This window comes from Pongo abelii, chromosome 3 (assembly GCF_028885655.2).
Source record: "Pongo abelii isolate AG06213 chromosome 3, NHGRI_mPonAbe1-v2.0_pri, whole genome shotgun sequence".
Classification (NCBI taxonomy): domain Eukaryota; kingdom Metazoa; phylum Chordata; class Mammalia; order Primates; family Hominidae; genus Pongo; species Pongo abelii.
In genome coordinates this window covers 120916790-120938349 of record NC_071988.2, presented here as the reverse complement: position 1 = coordinate 120938349, position 21560 = coordinate 120916790, and the positions used below count along the sequence as shown (strand labels likewise).

Genomic DNA, 21560 nt, shown 5'->3' with positions numbered 1-21560 from the left:
GCCATAGGATTTACCACCTGAGTTTGCAGTGTTGGAGAAAGAGAATTTTAGAGACAATGGCAAGAATAAAACCCCACTCTCAAGGTTGGAGTTTACTAAAGTGGAGTGTAAATGAGCAGCATTCATCCTAATACTGGGTGTCTAGTTATATCCCACTCAGTAAGTACAATTGCATAACTATTTATGCTATTAAGAATGATTTAGCAATAAACAGAGATCCTTTCTTCCCTTATTAACCTTAGGGAAATACCTATTTAATTTTCAGTTACTGAGTGTTTGAAAGTTGAATAAGCACTTCCACATTTGTGCTTTACAGCAAGTCCCGAAGTGGGTATTATTTCCTCCCTTTGTGAAGGTTGGAGCATTTAGTTTTCTCACCGTAAGTGCCTACCAGTCCCTACTGGAGCAGATACCTAGCTCTTCTGACTGTAGTGACTCTTTCACTTCTCTGCTGTCATTATGAGACTGGAGTGAGAACACTTCTGGACAGGGTCCATAACAGAAAGCTGTTACCGAAGGGCGAAGGAGCAAGGCTGTGGGAGAGTAGTGCTGATAACATGACCCTGTAAGCCTCCCACACTTACAGACTCCCACACTCACAGGTGATGCAGAGTGTGGACAGGGTGACCGACTAGTCTCCATTTGCCTGGGACTCCCCTGGTTTGGGAACTGAAAATCTTGCATCCTGGGAACTCCCTCAATTCTGTGCACACCAATGGCTGGTCAACCCCTGTGTGGATCGTATTTTGCCTCTTTGGTTTCACCTAAATTTCTGGTAGCACTTCCGGGTTCAAAAGACTAAGTCCTCAAACTCTTAGGAAATTCTGGCGGCTTCCAGGACCTCACAGTCAATTGCTGCAAGACAGCTTTACTGAGCCAGGACTCCGGGACATTTTGTCTCAAGTGGTTACATATTTAAATATTTGAGCAACCAATCCACAATAATAATAATCCAAGCAGCCAACTGGAGTCAAGTTAATAATAATGACATCTACTACTGATTATGAATCAGGCAGTATACTTCAGTGCTTTCTGACCCTCACCACCAGTCCTCAGGACACCCATGCAATGTGGTTATCATTAGTCTTATTTTATGGATATGGAAGCTGAAGTCATACATATTCAAGCAAGGCTCCAGGCCCTGAACCAAGTGACTCTAATTCCAAAGCCCATATTCCTGTAGTACACTTTTCAAAGTTCCTCTAATTTCCCCTGTATCTTGACCTGAGTAAATTACAGTTGCATGGGTGCTTTGAGGTAATCATTAAAGGCTTTTGTAAACTTTGGGAGTAGGACCAGGCTCACAGTAACTAGGAGATTGAGTACCCTGAGAGTTCTGGCCACCGAATTTCATGGAAATATGGTGTTTAGAAGAAAGGGTCATCTGTTAAATTCTCTAAACCTAAAATTAAGACTTAGCTGCTATATATCCAAACTGACCAATTTTTTTTATTACCTTCCAAGATTCAGCTTTTGGCACTTTATCATCCAATCAAGTTTCATGGAGACTGGATTAGGACCATAAGATTTATTCAGATATTAAGCCTCACATGATACATTATTTTTTGTAAAAAAAATTTTAGATTAATATGCTACAAAGTTTTGCCAAGCCCTTAACAGGGAGTTTATCAATTCAGTGCTTTTGCGTTTATGCTGTCACCACCCATGTTTGAACTCATTTACTTTTGTTCATAAGTAAACAAGTTTTTGTTTGAAAGTTGAGCTTAAGAATACCTGCCCTTGTCCACACCTGTTTAACTTTGTCTTACAGTGCCGGCAAACATACTGGAGTTCTTCAGCATTACTGCTAAAGCAATCATGCTTACTCACAAACCTAATCAACTGGCAATGCTTTTTCCTGGTGGATTTAATTTGGTAATGAGTTATAATAACAAATTCTAATTACAAATTCTGAATTTGACATAATATATGTTAAATTGGATTTACATTTACTATATTATATTGAGAGAGAGATTTGTGGAAAAATGTATACTTATTTTTGAAAAGAAACTTTTGTTTGTATCTGAAAAATAAACTCTTAACAAATTTCATCTCTGGGTTGTTAAGAGTCCAGGTTCTGGATTTCATAGCTTGAACAGCTTTGTCTGAAGACTTAGAAAACCTGCTTCACTGGATCACTTAACAAGAGCAAAATATCCTTTGTGTAAAGTTTTCTTGGAGGTGATGGTGTACCAGTATGCTGACCACCTACTGTCAAAAATAACATCTACACTGGACATTCTGCTATCAAATAGTAGATCCAGAAGCTTCTGGTGCCATTGCAACTTATATTAAGAAATAATGGTCTGTAGTGGTTAAACAGCTACTCAAGAAGACCTAGGTACTTGCCCAAGTAAATGAAAACCCTCTGGCATTCGAGAGCCAGTATGCAGGCTGGATTTCAATTTCTCTTGAGCCCCTGCACTGTGTTACATTGGTGCCATAAACAAACTGTACAACCATATGAGACAACTCTGTGGTTAATGTGATTTGGAGTCAGATGATAATTTCTCTATGTGCAGACACAGAAAGTTTTACTTAACTTTCTATACCTAAAATACTTAGAAACCATAGTCATCCATATTGATAGTTTATATCATCTCAACTTCTCTTGCCCAAACTTGACCTACTGTTGCAATTATTTTACATTTCCTTGGCTCTATTTTCATTTATATTTAATTCCAGAAACCACATCAAGTCTTTGCAGAATGAAGTAGAGTATAAAGAAATAGAGATGTACACATGGATCTCTAAAATCAGCCATGCCTAGGCAAAGTAGCCTGCACTTAAACACACAATACACTTTTCATGATTGTGTTGAAGTGAAGTAACCTAACCAGTTTTTATATCCTTCAAAATAAGGTGGATAGGAATGCTTTCAGCCCTTTTCAATAGCTTTGATTATCTTGTTTTTGTTAGATCCCTCCTCTTGGTTTGATCATAGTAGTTACTGTATTTCTTTTTATAAGTTGGTCTGCAAAGGGTAGGGCTTGCAGACCATTGGAAAGTTGTGACGGCTGTGAGTCATATTGCTGAAGGCGGAACTCTCGAGCCAGACTATCTATGTGAAGGCACAAGATGCTGTTATTTACAACAGAGTGAACTGAGCATCAGTCAGACAAAGTCTATGTTTGCAGAAATACAGATCCAAGACAAAGACAGGATGGGCACTGCTGGAAAAGTAAGTGGAATATTTCTGTCCCCTCCTCATCATGACCTAATGACGTGAGGCTGATACTTAGAATTTTGAATCCATTAAAGTAATTAAACACTTGGAGATATTCCTTGAGGAATTAAATGCTTCATGAGCAGGCATACAGTGAGGGAAACACTGAGTATGGTGTTTCAGAGAATGTCAGTGGAAGCAGGGGTAAGTTGGAAATAGCATATCCAATGTCAGCAAGACATTGGAGGAAAATAGAGAAATTGATTTATATTGGCATTATTCATAATTTGATTTCAGGATAGCTGGGCAATTGCTCCAGGAAGCAAAATGTTTCCACAAGGACACTTCAATCGTCTCAGTAGCATGTGCTGCACTCACTGCAGTAGTTCAATGGGAGACCAGGGTCTCATGCCCAGATGTTGGAAGAAACGTTCCTGCCATTAAGAATGGAAAATGTTAATTTTGGGATGCAAAATGGACAAGAAAATGTCATGATTTTTAGGTTTCTACGAATGTAGTTTTTATCAAAATATATATTTAAAAATTCTTTAAAATCAAGATTACATTATTGGTAAAGTATGTTTATTGTTTTAAAAACAACAGAGTTAGCAGAGTTGGTGTTAACTTTAGAAATAGCTTTGCTTTGTTTTTTTTTATTTGAAAGTAGGTCAGTATAGTTCCTTGCTTTAAATGGGTACATAATTGCTTAAAGGACTAAATGTTTTTGTTTGTTTTGTTTTAACTTGAACAATTTTCCATTTAGCTTGCTTAAGGTTTTGGAAAAATAAAGATGACATGAGAAGTCTGGGTAATGTGACAAGTCAGGAGACTCTATGATGTTAGAATTTGAAATAAGTTTTACTAGAATTGAATAGAACTGGAATAAAATCATCCTAATTTGGGTCAGAAATCCAGCAAAACTAGATTACTTGGGAAGTTAATTTTGCACTACGGAAGGTAGCAACTCTACCCATGGAAATTAATGAATCTTAGAACTGAAAGGAATCTTAAAAATTTGCAACTTTAACCACCCAATAGATGCTTCAGGTCTGGTTACACTATTTCTAGAAAGTCGATATTCATCCACTGTAAGAACATTTCTAATGATGGAGAAAGTAGCCTCAAGGCAGCACTTTCCAATTAATAATACAGTGTATAATATATAAAGAGTATAAAAGCTATATGATTTTGATATATGGTCATGCAATAGTGTGGTTTGCATAAGGATTATATATTTCCCAAGTTTCTGTAGTGTTCCAGTGTAGCTCATGAAAGAGTTTTCCCTTTACATTGGGATTGATTTTTTCTCTTTATAATAAATGTTTTCTTTTTCATTAAAAAAGTAAAAGATAACTGTACTAGTTTCCTAGGGCTTCCATAACAAAGTTTCACAGACTGAGTGGCTTAAACAGCAGAAATTTGTTTTCTTGTACATCTGAAGGCTGAAATTCTGAGATTAAGGTGTCACCAGGGTTGGTTTCTTCTGAGGCCTGTGTCCTTGGCTTGTAGATGACCCTCTTCTCCCTGTCTTCACAAGATCTTCCCTTTTCCTAATCTCCCCTTCTAATAAAGACGCCAGCCATATTGGATTAGCTTCCACCCTGATTACCACATTTTAAATTAATTACCTCTTGAAAGACCCCATCTCCAAATACAGTCACCTTCTGAGGTACTGAGGGTTAGGACTTCAACATATGAATTTGGAGGGAGACACAATTCATCCCATACCAATGACTATTCTAGAAAATTTGGAAGGTCAGAAAATATGAAGGAAAAAAAATCAATCATAATATCACATCCCCAAACTACCATTTTTTTGCGTGTGTTTCCTTCTATTTTTCCATCCATAGTTTATGTAGCTGTACTCATACAATATACAAATATTTTATCCTATTTTTCCAACTTAAACATTTTTCAATTTATTACAATTTATAAACATTTTTAAATGTCTAATTTCTGCATTTACCACAATTTATTTCATCATTCCTCTATTATTGTTTATGTATTTTCCTTTATAAATAGTGCTATGATGACATCTACTATATAGAGAGATTTTTCTAAAATTAGTATTTCATCGAGGTAGCCTTTAAAAATGGAATTACATGGGTAAACATGTCACAACATCCTTAAATATCTTGATGTACCATGCAAATTACTTTCTAAAGGGTTGACATAGGTAAGATGGCCCATTTTACCATTTCTCTGACAATATTGTGTATTCTCATTAAGTTCTCATTAAGTAAAAAGTCATTATCAGAGCATGGTGGCTTGTGCCTGTAGTCCCAGCTAACTGGGGAGGCTGAGATGGGAAGATCACTTGAGCCCAGGAGCTAGAGTACAATCTAGGCAACAGAGTGTGATATTGTCTTAAAAAAATTTTTTTAAATTCACTATAGACTTGATAGGCAGATAATTGTACCTCATTTTTATTTTTTTAAAGGCGTTTTTATGAGTGAGAACAAACATGTCACAATCTATTCATTAATCTGTTGCAGTTTTTTCCATAGGTCCTCTGCCTGCTATGTATCTCTCAGGGTGTAAGTGTGGTATGTGGAAGTGGGAAAGAGTGTTAGGAGTGAAGTTGTTAACGCTTCCTCTGTAAATTTGAGTAAGCATTGTATTTATCAAATGTGGTAACTTTTATCTATTTTGCTTTAATATTTTCCCTCAATACTCTTTGCTGTCAGTGTGGAAAATTTACTATTTCTCAACACACAAAATGTTAATTCTTAGAAGCTGTTTCCTTTATGACTTTTTTTAACTTTTATTTTAGGTTCAGGGATACATGTGCAGGTTTGCTACACAGGCAAATTGTGTATTGTGGGGTTTGGTGTATAAATTATTTTGTCACCCAAATAATAAGCATGGTACCTAATTGGTGGTTTTTTGATCCTTACCCTCCCTCCACCTTCCATCCTCAAATGGGCCCTGGTGTCCATTGTTCTTTTCTTTGTGTCCATAGGTATTCAATATTTAGCTTCCACTCATAAGTGAGAACATGTAGTATTTAGTTTTCTGTTTCTGCATTCGTTTGCTCAGGATAATGGCCTCCAGCTCCTTCCATGTCCCTGCAAAGAATATGATCTTATTTTTTTATGGCTGCATAGTATTCTGTGGCAAATATGTACCACATTTTCTTTATCTAGTCTAGCATTAATGGGCACTTAGGTTGATTCCATGTCTTTGCTATTGTGAATAGTGCTTCCGTGAACATACACATGCATGTGTCTTTATGGTAGGACGATTTATATTCCTTTAGGTATATACCCAATAATGGGATTGCTAGGTCAAATGTTAATCCTGTTTTAAGTTCTTTGAGAAATGGCCAGACTGCTTTCCACAATGGCTGAACTAATTAACCTTCCCACCAGCAGTGCATAAGTATTCCCTTTTCGCTCCAACCTCATCAGTTTATTTTTTGACTTTTTAACAATAGTCATTCTGACTGGTACAAGATAGTACCTCATTGTGGTTTTGATTTGCATTACTCTAATGATAAGTGATGTTGAATATTTTTTCATATGCTTGTTGGCCATATGTATGTTTCGTTTTGAAAAATGTCTGTTCATATCGTTTGCCCACTTTTTTATGGCGTTGTTTGTTTTTTGCTTGTTATTTTGTTTAACTTCCTTATAGATGCTGGATATTAGACCTTCGTTAGATGCATAGTTCGCAAATATTTTCTCCAATTCTGTAGGTTGTCTGTGTACTCTGTTGATAGTTTCTCTTGCTGTGCAGAAGCCTTTTAGTTAAATTAGGCCCCTTTTGTCAATTTTTGTTTTTGTTGCAATTGCTTTTGGCATCTTTGTCATTAAGTCTTTACCAGGTCCTATGTTCAGAACGGTATTCCCAAGGTTATCTTCCAGGGTTTTTAGAGTTTTGTGTTTTAGATTTAAGTCACATCTTAAGTTAATTTTTATGTATGATATAAGGAAGGGGTCTAGCTTCAATCTTCTGCATATGGCTAGCCAGTTATCTCAGCACCATTTATTAAGTAGAGCATTCTTTCCCCATGGCTTGTCCTTTGTTATTTTTTCTATCACTCTTAAGCATAAAAGTTACTCCATGCTCAGTATGATCGATATTTACATCTTCACTGATTGACAAAATAGTATGACTTTAAAAATAAATCTTGGGCCAGGCACAGTGGCTCACACCTGTAATCCCAGCTCTCTGGGAGGCCGAGGAGGACAGATAACAAGGTCAGGAGATCGAGACTATCCTGGCCAACATGGTGAAACCCTGTCTCTACTAAAATACAAAAACATATTAGCTGGGCGTGGTGGTGCATGCCTGTAGTCTCAGCTACTCAGGAGACGGAGGCAGGGGACTCGCTGAACCCGGGAGGCAGAGGTTGCAGTGAGCCCAGATCGCGCCACTGCACTCCAGCCTAGCAACAGAGCAAGATTGCATCTAAAAAAATAATAATAAAAAAATAAAAATCTTAACAATGAATCCAGCTTGAATTTGTTTGGGAATGTGGTGTGAGATTTCTAACTTCAACATTGGGCCATATTACACTGTAACCCATAACATTTTCATTAGTAAGGCAGAGGGTAAATATTAAATTGAGCTACTGATGGCTTTCAGCCACCCATCTGTTACCAGTGTATCATTTTTCACATTTAATCTTTTTACAAAAGAGCCACTTAAGAATCCATAAGAGCTCTCTAGGACTGTTGTGTTTGTTGACAAGATGAAGGTAACTTATTTTGCATCTGAACAAATTAATTAAAATATTTTATAGGAGCCCTAGACAGATTTGGAGGTAGGAAGGTGGAACAGTTTCTCTGTGTGTCTCTGTCTCTCTCTCTCTGTCATAATTCAATAATCTTAGCAAAACAATTTAATTGAATAACTACAGCAAAACCAGTTGAACAACTGGACGCCAGTCACTGGTATCTCCACACCTAGTTTCCACTGCTATAAGATGACAAGCTTTAACCTGCCTATCAAGCCCTACCAGGTGCAAGAACTGGGCTAGGTGCAAAAGGGATGCAGAGATGCAGACACTAATTCAATCATCCAGGAACTCACAGTCATAATCTATATGCTTCATGATGTTCATGGTTCCCTTCATCCTTACCATGCTAATAGTCTAATTTCTTCACCATTGCTATATGATTATATGCAGCTATTAAATACTGGTTTAAATTCTTACAGACAAGTCAGCAGCATTTTCTGTTTTATAAATTTGTCTCTTGTGAATAAGCGATACACAGAGGACAATTTTGTTAATCTATTACATTTGAAATTGTAACAAAATAACCTATTTTTGGGTGGGGGTATTATGTGAACAGCAAACAAAAATCAATAAGTTGGGAAAAGTACCTCAGGTCTAGTCCAGCTCTGCATCTCATGTGCTAGGTGACCATGGATCCATCATTTAGTCACTCTGGGCTGCATTTCTCATACCTTAAGCAAAGGCACACACAAGATGATTTATAAGGCTTATAACACTAGTGTTTGATGAAAATCATTCTGGAAAACTTAGAATATTATATATGCTCTTCTGTTCATATTTATACTATTTAGGGAGTCTGTATTTAAAGGCATAATTCGGACCCATTTTAACACTTGCCTATTTCTTAGGTTATTAAATGCAAAGCAGCTGTGCTTTGGGAGCAGAAGCAACCCTTTTCCATTGAGGAAATAGAAGTTGCCCCACCAAAGACTAAAGAAGTTCGCATTAAGGTAAGCGTGAGCCCTGGAGAACTTAAGCCAAAGCATTATCAAACTTATATTGAATATAGCACTGTTGTGAGGCTGGATTCTTAAATAAGGAGATGCTTCCCATGTTTGGAGTATTAATTCCTTTACTGGCTCTTGTATATTGTTAAGGATCTGGTTGTACTGGATGTGAAATTAATGAGTTCATTATCCTTTTAAAAAACAACAGTGCTAACATGCTTTATTATACTTTTGATTTGTTGAATTTTTATTCATATAGTGTCTAATTAAAAATGGTTAATAATCATAGCTAAAGACTTCTTTTAAAATCTTCTGGGAGTCAGATTGTTTTGAGGTTACTTTTCACAAAGAATGAGGAACTCACTTGTGCCTGGAGAAATGACAACTTCGTGGAACGTTTTCCTCCCTTTCTTTGGACAGAGCTTAACCTTGGCTTTGGACACCAGTTGTTGAGTAGGCATTGCTACCAATCTTTCTTTGACCCTCTTACTGTTACCTGAGCACAACAGTAGCAGTAAGATTTTGCTCTTTGCTTACCTTCTTGCATGGCATTTCCTCTGTTCTTTGTTAAGAGAGCCCAATAAGGGCCTAGCTATAAAAATCTACTTTGGGGCCATCACATGGTAACATCTGCATTCTGGTTCCCTCACAAGAGCACCAATTTACTACAGATAGGCACCAAGATTCAACCTAGGGTATAAGGGAACAATATTATAAGTTCCGTCAGAGAGGGATCTTGTCTGATGGTTGATTTTTGGCTCAGAATCGTCTAAGCGTAAATGTTGTTATATTAGGCAAAGATATTGATTAAACAATTATAATTTCTTCAAGAAGTTAAATATTCTCCCAACAGTGAAATGATCAGTTTGTTGATTGGTGCAATGTTTTTGTCTTTGAACACAGATTTTGGCCACAGGAATCTGTCGCACAGATGACCATGTGATAAAAGGAACAATGGTGTCCAAGTTTCCAGTGATTGTGGGACATGAGGCAACTGGGATTGTAGAGAGCATTGGAGAAGGAGTGACTACAGTGAAACCAGGTATATGCAGGTGTCAAACCACAAGTTTGAAATAATTAGGCTTTGATTAGCCTATCAAAGGAAATAGCACACCCTAGGAATTATTAGAGGGATCCTTAACACAATTCAGGGAATTAAAAGGGTACAAGAATGGATTTTACTGAGTAATGTTTAATTTGGCAAAACCTCAACCTTTAGAAGGCAAACCTTACGGTGTTTATAAATCTTAGAATATCTTTTTAGAAGTTTTACCTATAGTATAGGCTCAGTTCACATTTGTTAATTTCATATTTTAACATTAATGAACAGCATCTTATATCATGATTTTTTTTCCTGTAGGTGACAAAGTCATCCCTCTCTTTCTGCCACAATGTAGAGAATGCAATGCTTGTCGCAACCCAGATGGCAACCTTTGCATTAGGAGCGAGTAGGTTTCAGTCATTTTTACTTTAATGTTACTCAAATTTTTCCTATGCTAATTTTTGAATTGAATTAATTAATACGTGTATTTGATGTATCAAATAGTATTACTGGTCGTGGAGTACTGGCTGATGGCACCACCAGATTTACATGCAAGGGCAAACCAGTCCATCACTTCATGAACACCAGTACATTTACTGAGTACACAGTGGTGGATGAATCTTCTGTTGCTAAGATTGATGATGCAGCTCCTCCTGAGAAAGTCTGTTTAATTGGCTGTGGGTTTTCCACTGGATATGGGGCTGCTGTTAAAACTGGCAAGGTAAGAAACAGGGTAGGCTAGTTTATTTGTTTCTTCTTTCCTTTTCTTAAATGATTTCCTTGGAATCTTGAAGAGTTTTGGAAAAAAAAAAACATTTAAAAAAATATATTGCATATTCAGGCTGCCAAGCAACACAATGCCAAATCAACTAAAAGAAAAATAAAAAATTCAGATTAGAAATTTTATTTCTTTTTTTTACACTTGAGAATATTTATTGACTATATTTGCAAACTGCATCATTTATCCATCTTTAAAATATACCCCTTCCCCATCTGTTAAGTTTGTTAAGATAGAATGATCTCAGTATTTTAGTTACAGCAGAGGCTTTTTGTCAGAGCTTTTACTCCTAGTTTCTTGTCAGCTAAGTAAGATTTATTGTATAACTACAAAATAGAGTAGTAAGTACATTACCAGCTTCTCAGGAAAAAGTACAATTATGTCAAATCACCTGTTATAGATAATATAAAGAGCAATAAAATCATTAATCATTTGGATTACCACCTATAATGCATATCAGAAATAAAATACAGTAGTGTTTGTTGTCTATTATCAGTAATGCTGTTACTGTTCACCAAAACTGATTTCTCAATATACACTTTTCCATCAACTGTGATGCTAGATAGGATCTCTGGAATTTTAAATTAATCACATGAAATTTCACAAGGAAATTGGCATTCAAGGAATTAAGAATCTTTGACCTAATACAGTATTAAAAGAAAAAACCTTTATCGAGAAATACAATTGAAAATGAAATTTCTAGATTTAATTTTTGTTTCTTCCACATCTCCTTCAGTTTCAAATTTCTAAAATTTATATTTGTATCTGTTTATTTACAAATGACTCAGAGTTATGATTTTTTTATTTCTTCTATTAAAAAATGGGATATATGTGCAGAACGTGCAGGTTTGTTACACATACGTGTGCCATGGTGGTTTGCTGCATTTATTGACTCGTCCTCTAAGTTCCCTCCCCTCACCCCCCACCTCCTAACAGGCCCTGATGTGTGTTGTTCCCCTCTCTGTGTCCATGTGTTCTCATTGTTCAGCTCCCACTTACGAGTGAGAACATGTGGTGTTTGCTTTTCTGTTCTTGCGTTAGTTTGCTGAGAATGATGGCTTCCAGCTTCATCCATGTCCCTGCAAACGACAAGATCTCATTTATTTTTATGGCTGCATAGTATTCCATGGTGTATATGTACTACATTTTCTTTATCCAGTATATCATTGATGGCCATTTGGGTTAGTTCCAAGTCTTTGCTATTGTAAATAGTGCTGCAATAAACATACGTGTGCATGTGTCTTTACAGTGGAATGATTTATATTCCTTTGGGTGTATACCCAGTAATGGGATGGCTGGGTCAAATGATATTTCTGGTTCTAGATCCTTGAGGAATTGCCATACTGTCTTCCACAATGGTTGAACTAATTTATATTCTCACCAACAGTGTAAAAGCATTCTTATTTCTCCATAGCCCCACCAGCATCTATTGTTTCCTGACTTTTTAATAATCGGCATTCTGACTGGCATGAGATGGTATCTCATGGTGGTTTTGATTTGCATTTCTCTAATGATCAGTGATGTTGAGCTTTTTTCATATGTTTATTGGCCACATAAATGTCTTCTTTTGAGAAGTGTCTGTTCATATCCTGTGCCCACTTTTGGATGGGGTTCTTCATTTTTTTTCTTGTATATTTGTTTAAGTTCCTTGTAAATTCTGCATATTAGACCTTTGTCAGATGGGTAGATCGCAAAAATTTCTTCCCATTCTGTAGGTTGCCTGTTCACTTTGATGATAGTTTCTTTTGCTGTGCAGAAGCTCTTTAGTTTAATTAGATCCCATTTGTCAAGTTTGGCTTTTGTTGCAATTGCTTTTGGCATTTTTGTCATGAAGTCTTTGCCCATGTCTATGTTCTGAATGGTATTGCCTAGGTTTTCTTCTAGGGTTTTTATGGTTTTGGGTTTTACATTTAAGTGTTTAATCCATCTTGAGTTAATTTTTGTGTAAGATATAAGGAAGGGGTCCAGTTTGAGTTTTCTGCATGTGGCTAGCCAGTTTTCCTAGCATCATTTATTAAACATCATTTATTAAATAGGGAATCCTTTCCCCATTGTTTGTTTTTGTTGGATTTGTTGAAGAGCAAATGATTGTAGATGTGTGGTGTTATTTCTGAGGCCTCTGTTCTGTTCCATTGGTCTACATATCTGTTTTGGTACCAGTACCACGCTGTTTTTGTTACTGTAGCCTTGTAGTATAGTTTGAAGTCAGGTAGCGTGATGCCTCCAGCTTTGTTCTTTTGGCTTAGGATTGTCTTGGCTATATGGGCTCTTTTTTGGTTCTATATGAAATTTAAAGTAGTTTTTTTCTAATTCTGTGAAGAAAGTAAATGGTAGCTTGATAGGGATAACATTGAATCTATAAATTACTTTGGACAGTATGGCCATTTTCACGATATTGATTCTTCCTATCCATGAGCATGGAATTTTTCCATTTGTTTGTGTCCTCTCTTATTTCCTTGAGCAGTGGTTTGTAATTCTCCTTGAAGAGGTCCTTCACATCCCTTGTAAGTTGTATTCCTAGATATTTTATTCTCTTTGTAGCAATTGTGAATGGGAGTTCACTCATGATTTGTGTTTTTAACTGGAGGCTCTTTTCAGATTTCACTTTTTGACCCTAACACCTAACATGTTGAAGAACATTCCTCTCCACAGGTCAAACCTGGTTCCACTTGCGTCGTCTTTGGCCTGGGAGGAGTTGGCCTGTCAGTCATCATGGGCTGTAAGTCAGCTGGTGCATCTAGGATCATTGGGATTGACCTCAACAAAGACAAATTTGAGAAGGCCATGGCTGTAGGTGCCACTGAGTGTATCAGCCCCAACGACTCTACCAAACCCATCAGTGAGGTGCTGTCAGAAATGACAGGCAACAATGTGGGGTACACCTTTGAAGTTATTGGGCATCTTGAAACCATGGTAAGACCCAAAATTTGAGAAGCCACAAAATACCCAAGTTATTAGATATGCACAAGGTAAATTTAATTTTCTATAATTTTATTAATAGTCAATAATGGAAATATCTCTGTGATTGTCAGTTTCACTCAGGCAAAAACTGATAATCACGTAGCAATTTTGCCTAAAAAGTCAAACACTTAGCAGATTCACTGGACCAAAGTTAAATACCATATCGTACCACTCTCAGCTGACTAGATGGCAAAGTAGTCAACCCTTCTAGATAATTGTTTTAAGTATGATCTTCCTTGTATATGTAGATCGCTTGGTGAAAGCAATTCTATCTCTTGAATGTTAGCAAAATAAGCATCAGAAGGTGACTGAGGAGTGGTGAAAAGAGATTATTCCAAATGTTGTGGTCTCTTCCCCCAAATCTGTGATCCATCGACCTTCTCACTCTTTACACCTGAGCTTTGTTTGCCCTTATCTGAATTCCCTTAGAATATGAACCTTCAATTTTCTAACCATGCCTCCTGTATGGCAGCCCGCAGCACCAGACCTTCAGTTAGACCTGTAAAACAGATCCAAGGTCCCTGGAACTAGAAAGCTCCAGCCTGGCATAGCGTAAGGAGACTTGGAAAAATGCAATAAAGCCACTTTTGCTCAAGATTGAGTAGCAGATTAACTCACCTTAATGTTTTTGGTAATTTAAGAATAAGTAATCCTTAATTTATCATTGTTGTCATATTCCTTTCCTAGTGAATCCCTTAGATTTATTTCATATCAACAAATAGCATTCTAGGTCGTAAGTTTGTGAAGCCATACATGACATTGGATATATTATTAGAGCCTATTGATTTCCAGTTGCTACTTGATGAAGGCCGGTCTCTAAAAACAATGCCATCTGTTCCTCCAATCTAGCTAGTATTAAATTATTAATTAATAACTGGATGGGTTAATGACCAGAAAATGTGAGGTTAGTCTCAGAAATGCTCCCAAGAAAAGGGATTCTTTTGTCCAACATTTTAGTATTTTATTTAATTTTAAGACTAAACTTAAAAAGACAACTACGCTAAATGATTTGGTATACTTAATTCAACTTAGTTTAGTTCAAATGGCTTTCAAAGGCTTATCTGAAGTGGTGATATTGATATGAAAATATCACAAGAATTTCCCCTGTATTTTAGTCCATGGTACACTGAAAATGCCACAAACACTGACCACATTGATCGCTGTTTTTTGTCCTAAAGGGCAACTGTGTATAGAAATTTAATTACAGACTAAAGTTGCACTGAAATTTTTTTAAAGCAAGTAAAAAACAGAAGGTGGCTTAATTTAATTTCATGACTTTGCCATAGTACATAGGTCATTTCAGAGCTTATGTTACACTGTAAGAGACACAGGAAGCAAACGATCTCCTCTGTTTTAAACTCAGATTGATGCCCTGGCATCCTGCCACATGAACTATGGGACCAGCGTGGTAGTAGGAGCTCCTCCGTCAGCCAAGATGCTCACCTATGACCCGATGTTGCTCTTCACTGGACGCACGTGGAAGGGATGTGTCTTTGGAGGTGAGGAAAGCAAAGCCTCTGGATGGGGAGTGATGGCTTTCACTCTGTTGCATGGCAAGTGGGAGAAGCCTGTTTCCTCAGGTCTTTCTTCCAAGAATGAGTATGAAGTGATCTAAAATGGAACTGTGACCATAATAGCACCAAAGATAATTCCCCACTCCTCACCTTGATGTAGGAGTAATATTGGTGGACGCATTTTTAATATTAGCATCTGCAATTCAAGTTCCCCAAAGGCCTGAATGAGAGACACCAGTGGTGTTTCTATAGAGATGAATTATGTGACAGGAACTTCTGATGTAATCCATTAATATTAATATACACAAGAATGTGTATTAAAATAAATTTATTCAATTCATTATAGCACCAACAAAAATCCTGGACCCAAAGCCAAAACCAACAACAACAAAAAAAGAGATTGTCACATTTTATGGGAACAGCTCAGATTCACACTGGAAGGACTTAGATTATCACTCAACAATTAATATTGTTTTAGGAAAGATGGAGCCAGGGCCACTCTGCTCAAGGCAGGTGACACAGTGATTCCTTTTATTTCCCTCCTCCACAGAGTCTCGTTTTCTAGTGCCTTCATACAGAGTTGTACTGGATGCTTTGAAGGTACTCCCAATATTAGAGTCTGCCTTATACAATATAAGAGAATAGTAACTGCTCAAGTACTTGTTAAGAGTATAAAAAGGAGAAAATAATTGTTCTTCACTTAGAGAAGCACATAATGTAGCGAAGGATACAAAAAAAATATAAAATAAAGAATATAAAAATAAGTGTAGCTACAGATATTATAAAACAAATTATAAGAGCAGTTTTTTAGCATTTATTCTATGTTAAAAGTTTTGCATTAATGTGTTAGTTTATTTTATTTCTCAGTAACTCTCTGAGGAAGCTACTTAATGAATAATAAAACCGAGACTTGGAACTATTAAGTTTTTTGCCGCTATAGCTCTCAAGTTGAGAACTGAGATTTAAAGCTGGTCCATGGGAGAACAAAGTTTTTCTCTTTCTGAAACATTACTTGGGGCATAAAAAAGCAAGAGGTTAGTTGGTATGGATGAGGTTTTATAGAGAAGGCTTCTTAGGGAAAATAAAACTTGAAGAACAAAACAATAAGAGATATAAGAAGTTGAACCTCCTTGCTTTGACTATTTGTGGGAAGTGGGAAGATTATAGATTATTCAGGAATATTAGAGGTAAAATTCAGTTATTCAGCAAATATTTGTTGAGTGTATACTGAGTACAGGTACCATTGTGTACACAGTGTACCATTCCAGGAGCTAGGAATGGAGAAGAGACAAAACATACCAAGTCCCTGATCTCAGGAAGTGTGAGAATCCTCTCATTTTAGTATAGAGAGACTGACAATAAATAAATGAATGCAGAATACACCATATGGTTACAAGTGCAAAGGATAATAATAGAGGATGAGTAACGGGCAGTGCCAGAGGACTGGGGTGGAGGTGGAGGCAAATGCTATTTTATAAAGTTCAGGGAAGGCCTCCTTGATAAGGTAACATTGCAGCAAAAACATAAATAAGATATTCAGAAATCTTGGGAAAGAATATTCCAGGAAGGAGATGTAGTAAATACAAAAGGGTGTTGGCAAGAACCATAAGAATGGGGAAAAGGTCAGTATGGCTACAACACAGTGAGGACAGAAGAACAGTCACAGCTGGGGTCAGAGGACCTTAAATTATATGGGGCCTTTGGACCATTGCAAGGTTTTAAGATTTTATTCTGAGAGAGAAATAAAACCATAGAGGCTTCTGAAGGAGATGTCGCCTGATCTGACTTCCATTTTAACACTCTCCTTCTGGCTGCTCTATGGGGAATACTCTAAATGGGGCAAAGGGCACAAACAGGGAGACCATGGATGAAGTTATTATAATGCTGGAAGGATAGGATGCTGGCTTGGAGTGATGGGGCTGGTGAGAAGTAGTCAGCTCTTGGATACATTTTGAAGATAGAGTCAACAAAATTTGCTGAAATAGTTATTGTATGGCAAAAAGAGTAGAATCCAAGATTTTGGGTCCTAAGCAACAGGAATCATGTCACCATCATCATTTATTGAGAATGAAGACTATAGAAGGAATAGATTGGGGGCTAGGGTGGAAGTGGTAGAAACCAGAAGTGGTTTGGGGCAGGTTACACTTGTGCACCTGTGAGATATCTGAATAAAGATGTCTATAAAATGTAGGCAATTGGGTATGAGTCTGTAGTACAGGTAGAGGTTTAGGATGGGTATAGAAACCTAAGTGTTTTAAGAGGAGTACATCGAAAGCCACAAGACCAGAGGAGGTCACCCTAGAAGTAAATGTAGACAAAGAGGAGAAACGGACCAAGGACCAAGCCCTAGGAATCCTTGGAGTTAGAGGTCTGGGAGGATGAGGACCCAGCAAAGATCTGTGGAAGAAATAACTAGTGAGCAAGGAAAGTGACAATGATGACGATGATGTAGTATCTAGAAGCTAAGGGAACAGAGTGTTTGAGAAAAGCAGAGCCACCAACAGTATCAATTCTACCTAACAGTTCATATAAGAGGAGGACTGAGAAATGACCCTTGTCTGGGTCAAAATGGAGCTCAAAGATGACCTTGATGATAGCTGTTACAGGACAGTGCTGGGGGCAAGAGCGTAATCAGAGTGGGCTCAGAGAGGATGAGAGGAAAGGAACAGGATCCAGAAACAATGAACTGGAGACAATTCTGTCTGTAAAGTAAAGAAGTTTCTCTGCAATAGAAGCAAAGATATGGGGTGACTGGAAGGAGATGTGGGTATCGGAAGAGTTTTTTTAACCTTTGTTTCTTTTTAATTTAATTTTTATTTTACTTTAAGTGCTGGGATACATGTGCAGAATGTGCAGGTTCGTTACATTGGAATACAAGTGCCATGGTGGTTTGCTGCGCCCATCAACCCATCATCTAGGTTTTAAGCCCCGCATGCATTAGGTATTTGTCTTAATGCTCTCCCTCCCCTTGCCCCCCACCCACTGACAGGCCCTGGTATGGGTCGTTCCCCTCCCTGTGTCCATGTGTTCTCATTGTTCAACTCCCACTTATGAGTGAGAACATGCGGTGTTTGGTTTTTTGTTCCTGTGTTAGTTTGCTGAGAATGATGGTTTCCAGCTTCATCCATGTCCCTGCAAAGGACATGAACTCATTCTTTTTTATGGCTGCATAACTTTTGTTTCCTATGCTGGGACAAATACAGCTTGTTTGTACACTGCTGGGAATGATCTAACACAGGGAAATCATAGTGCAGGAAAGAGAAGGAATAAATATAACATCATAAAAGGTAAGGATTATTTAGTAATGTCTAAAGAGAAAATGTGTGCTTATTTACAGGTTTGAAAAGCAGAGATGATGTCCCAAAACTAGTGACTGAGTTCCTGGCAAAGAAATTTGACCTGGACCAGTTGATAACTCATGTTTTACCATTTAAAAAAATCAGTGAAGGATTTGAGCTGCTCAATTCAGGACAAAGGTAACTGTTTCTTATGATGATCTTGTCAATGTGCCTGTTTTCTTCATATTTTATTTCTAATTATTTAATCTAGCCAGATTGATACAGCTAATTACTTCTCTTTACCCACGCATTAGTGTATTTTCATACTGCTATAAAAGAAAACTGCCCAAGACTGGGTCATTTATAAAGCAAAGAGATTCAATTGACTCACAGTTCAGCATGGCTGGGGGCTTCAGGAAACTTATAATCATGGTAGAAGGCAAAGAGGAAGCAAGACACCTTCTTCACAGGCTGCAGGAAGGAGATGTGTCAAGCAAAGCGGGACAAGTCCCTTACAAAACCATCAGATCTTGTGAAAACTCACTCACTAGCATGAGAACAGCATGAGGGAAACTGCCCCCATAATTCAATTACCTCCACCTGGTCTCTCCCTTGACATGTAGGGATTATAGGGATTATAATTCAAGATGAGATTTGGGTGGCGACACAAAGTCTAACCATATCACCAACTTAGTATGCCATTGTACTATATTAATCAATTTTTTAAAAATCTTTTGGATTTTATTTGTTTACCTAGTTGATTTCATTGTGGCCATTTTTATCATAAAGCTGCTAGTTATTTCAAGTAGGCCACAAAATTTCCTTATTTTACGGTTTTCAAAGTGCTTTCTCAAATGTGCATTTTTCAGATCCCTGTAGGCCAGGTATTATTTTTACCATTTTTAGATGAAGACCAAGGTTGTGAAAGCAAATAAATAACAGGTCAAACCTCCTGGGGTAGTGCCAGGATACAAACTAATTGCAAAACTTGTGCTCTTTTGACCATATAACAAACTTCTCTGACAGAGCTTGGCAAGCTTTGGGTAAACATGGGTGTGGTGATTACTGATCTTGTTGCTTCTGAGGGTTGGGCAAAGGTAGAGGTCAAGTATGAATGCAAGCAAATTTTATCTACAACATCTACCTCATGGAGGTCTCAAACAGCAATCAAAAACCTGTCTACAAGATGAAATGACTTTCACTCATTGGGTCTATAAATAATTATTGAGCTTACACTATGTGCCAAGGACTTGGATTTCATTAGTAAAAGGAACTGTATATTGAGATCCAAATTTTTACTAATTTTTTTTAACCTGAGAGCTTTTTCAATGTTGTGTCTTGTCTCCACATTTGGTCTAGCCTACAGGATCATCATATTATGAACATACATTTTTTTAAGCAAGTAAACAATGGGATTTTGTAAGAAAAACTGTCAGAACCACTCAATACTACTTTACTCAGATAAGCAAAACTAACAGCTTAGTATGGCCAAATAGAAAATAATTACTAATTGTTTTCCAAAGAAACATAAATTCTGCTTTCAGGAATTTTCTTTCAAATATCATCTTAATGCAGGGACATCCAAACTAACATTTGTAAACCTAAACTCTTCAATTTCCATTTACTTCCTGCACAGCTCCATTTGAATGTCCCACTTGGAAATATTTTTTCTCCAGTAATTTTTATCTCAGTCATTATATTATGCATTCCTCTTTTATAGATGAGAAGCCATAGCATCATGTCTGACTTCTTTTTCACCCTTGCCTACCACATACAAACCAATTCTAAGTCTTGATGATGCAACCCTTGGTTTCTCCTTCAGAATCCCTCATCTTGTTTCCCATGCTCATTGCTTTAATTCATTTCTAACATGGGCATGGTAGTGAGATAATAGGTTTTCCACCTTCTGTATTAAAATACATTCCAGTTAGTCTTTCACTAAGCTGCCAAGCTCAAGTTTTGCCAAAATGTCAATGTCTTAGCATGGTTTTGAAAGCCTTTATTATTGAACTAAAACTTATTTTGTTTCAACAGTTAAGAATTTGGCATTCATTCTATCACCCTCTGCAGCAGGCTTTTGGGATAAAGTGAGGGAAGTAGGTCTCATCTACTTGCAGGATCTCTTGGGCATCCAGAAATCTAAGCATACTGGATTACCTTTCCTGTTCACATGTTCCTAGGCTTGTTCATGCTTTCTCCTCAGCCTGGAAACCACTTCCCTCTTGTTAGCATACTGAAATTATACTGATGCTTTCAGAATTAGCTCAGATACACTTATCAGAGTTGCATAACAAAGAAAACTAATTGTTAAGGACTTTGAGCCCAAAGGATTTCCAATAACAGAATTTACTTGACGTTTCCATGACAGATAGAAAAGACAATTGTTTAAACTATCCTTTCTTGAAAGATATGAAAACAAGTCATTAAAAACTCTCATTTTACATTTCAGCATTCGAACTGTCCTGATGTTTTGAGATCCAAAGTGGCAGGAGGTCTGCGTTGTCATGGTGAACTGGAGTTTCTCTTTTGACAGTTCCCTCATCTGAAATCATGTGTCTGTCTCACAAATACAAGCATAAGTAGAAGATTTGTTGAAGACATAGAACCCTTATAAAAGATTATTAACCTTTATAAACATTTAAAGCCTTGTGAGCACCTGGGAATTAGTAAAATAACAATGTTAATATTTTTGATTTACATTTTGTAAGGCTATAATTGTATCTTTTAAAAAAAATACACTTGGATTTCTATGTTGAAATGGAGATTTTTTAAGAGTTTTAACCAGCTGCTGCAGATATATTTCTCAAAACAGATATAGCATATAAAGATATAGTAAATGCATCTCCTAGAGTAATATTCACTTAAAACATTGAAACTATTATTTTTTAAATTTGAATATAAATGTATTTTTTTTTTTTTTTGAGACAGAGTCTCACTTTGTTGCCCAGGCTGGAATGCAGTGATGCAATCTCGGCTCACTGCAAGCTCCGCCTCCCGGATTTACGCCATCCTCGCCTCAGCCTCCGGAGTAGCTGGGACTACAGGCACCCGCCACCACACCCGGCTAATTTTTTGTATTTTTAGTAGAGACAGGGTTTCATCATGTTGGCCAGGCTGGTCTCGAACTCCT

The 21560-nt window shown here is 37.1% G+C and overlaps 1 protein-coding gene across 1 annotated transcript; it reads left to right on the top strand.

Annotated features, from left to right (window-relative positions):
* Positions 1–3127: 3127 nt before the first annotated feature.
* On the top strand, positions 3128–20904 carry ADH7 (alcohol dehydrogenase 7 (class IV), mu or sigma polypeptide). Its single transcript, XM_002814992.4, has 9 exons — positions 3128–3181; positions 8759–8860; positions 9761–9899; positions 10218–10305; positions 10404–10620; positions 13330–13590; positions 15002–15137; positions 18490–18628; positions 20880–20904. Exons 1-9 carry the CDS (start codon positions 3128–3130, stop codon positions 20902–20904), a joined length of 1161 nt encoding a protein of 386 aa, XP_002815038.1.
* Positions 20905–21560: the final 656 nt, after the last annotated feature.

Coding starts and splice junctions, on each gene's coding strand:
- ADH7 (XM_002814992.4), top strand. CDS start 3,128: ATGTTTGCAGAAATACAGATCCAAGACAAAGACAGGATGGGCACTGCT. Junction 3,182..8,758: donor GGATGGGCACTGCTGGAAAA/GTAAGTGGAATA, acceptor CCTATTTCTTAG/GTTATTAAATGCAAAGCAGC. Junction 8,861..9,760: donor CTAAAGAAGTTCGCATTAAG/GTAAGCGTGAGC, acceptor CTTTGAACACAG/ATTTTGGCCACAGGAATCTG.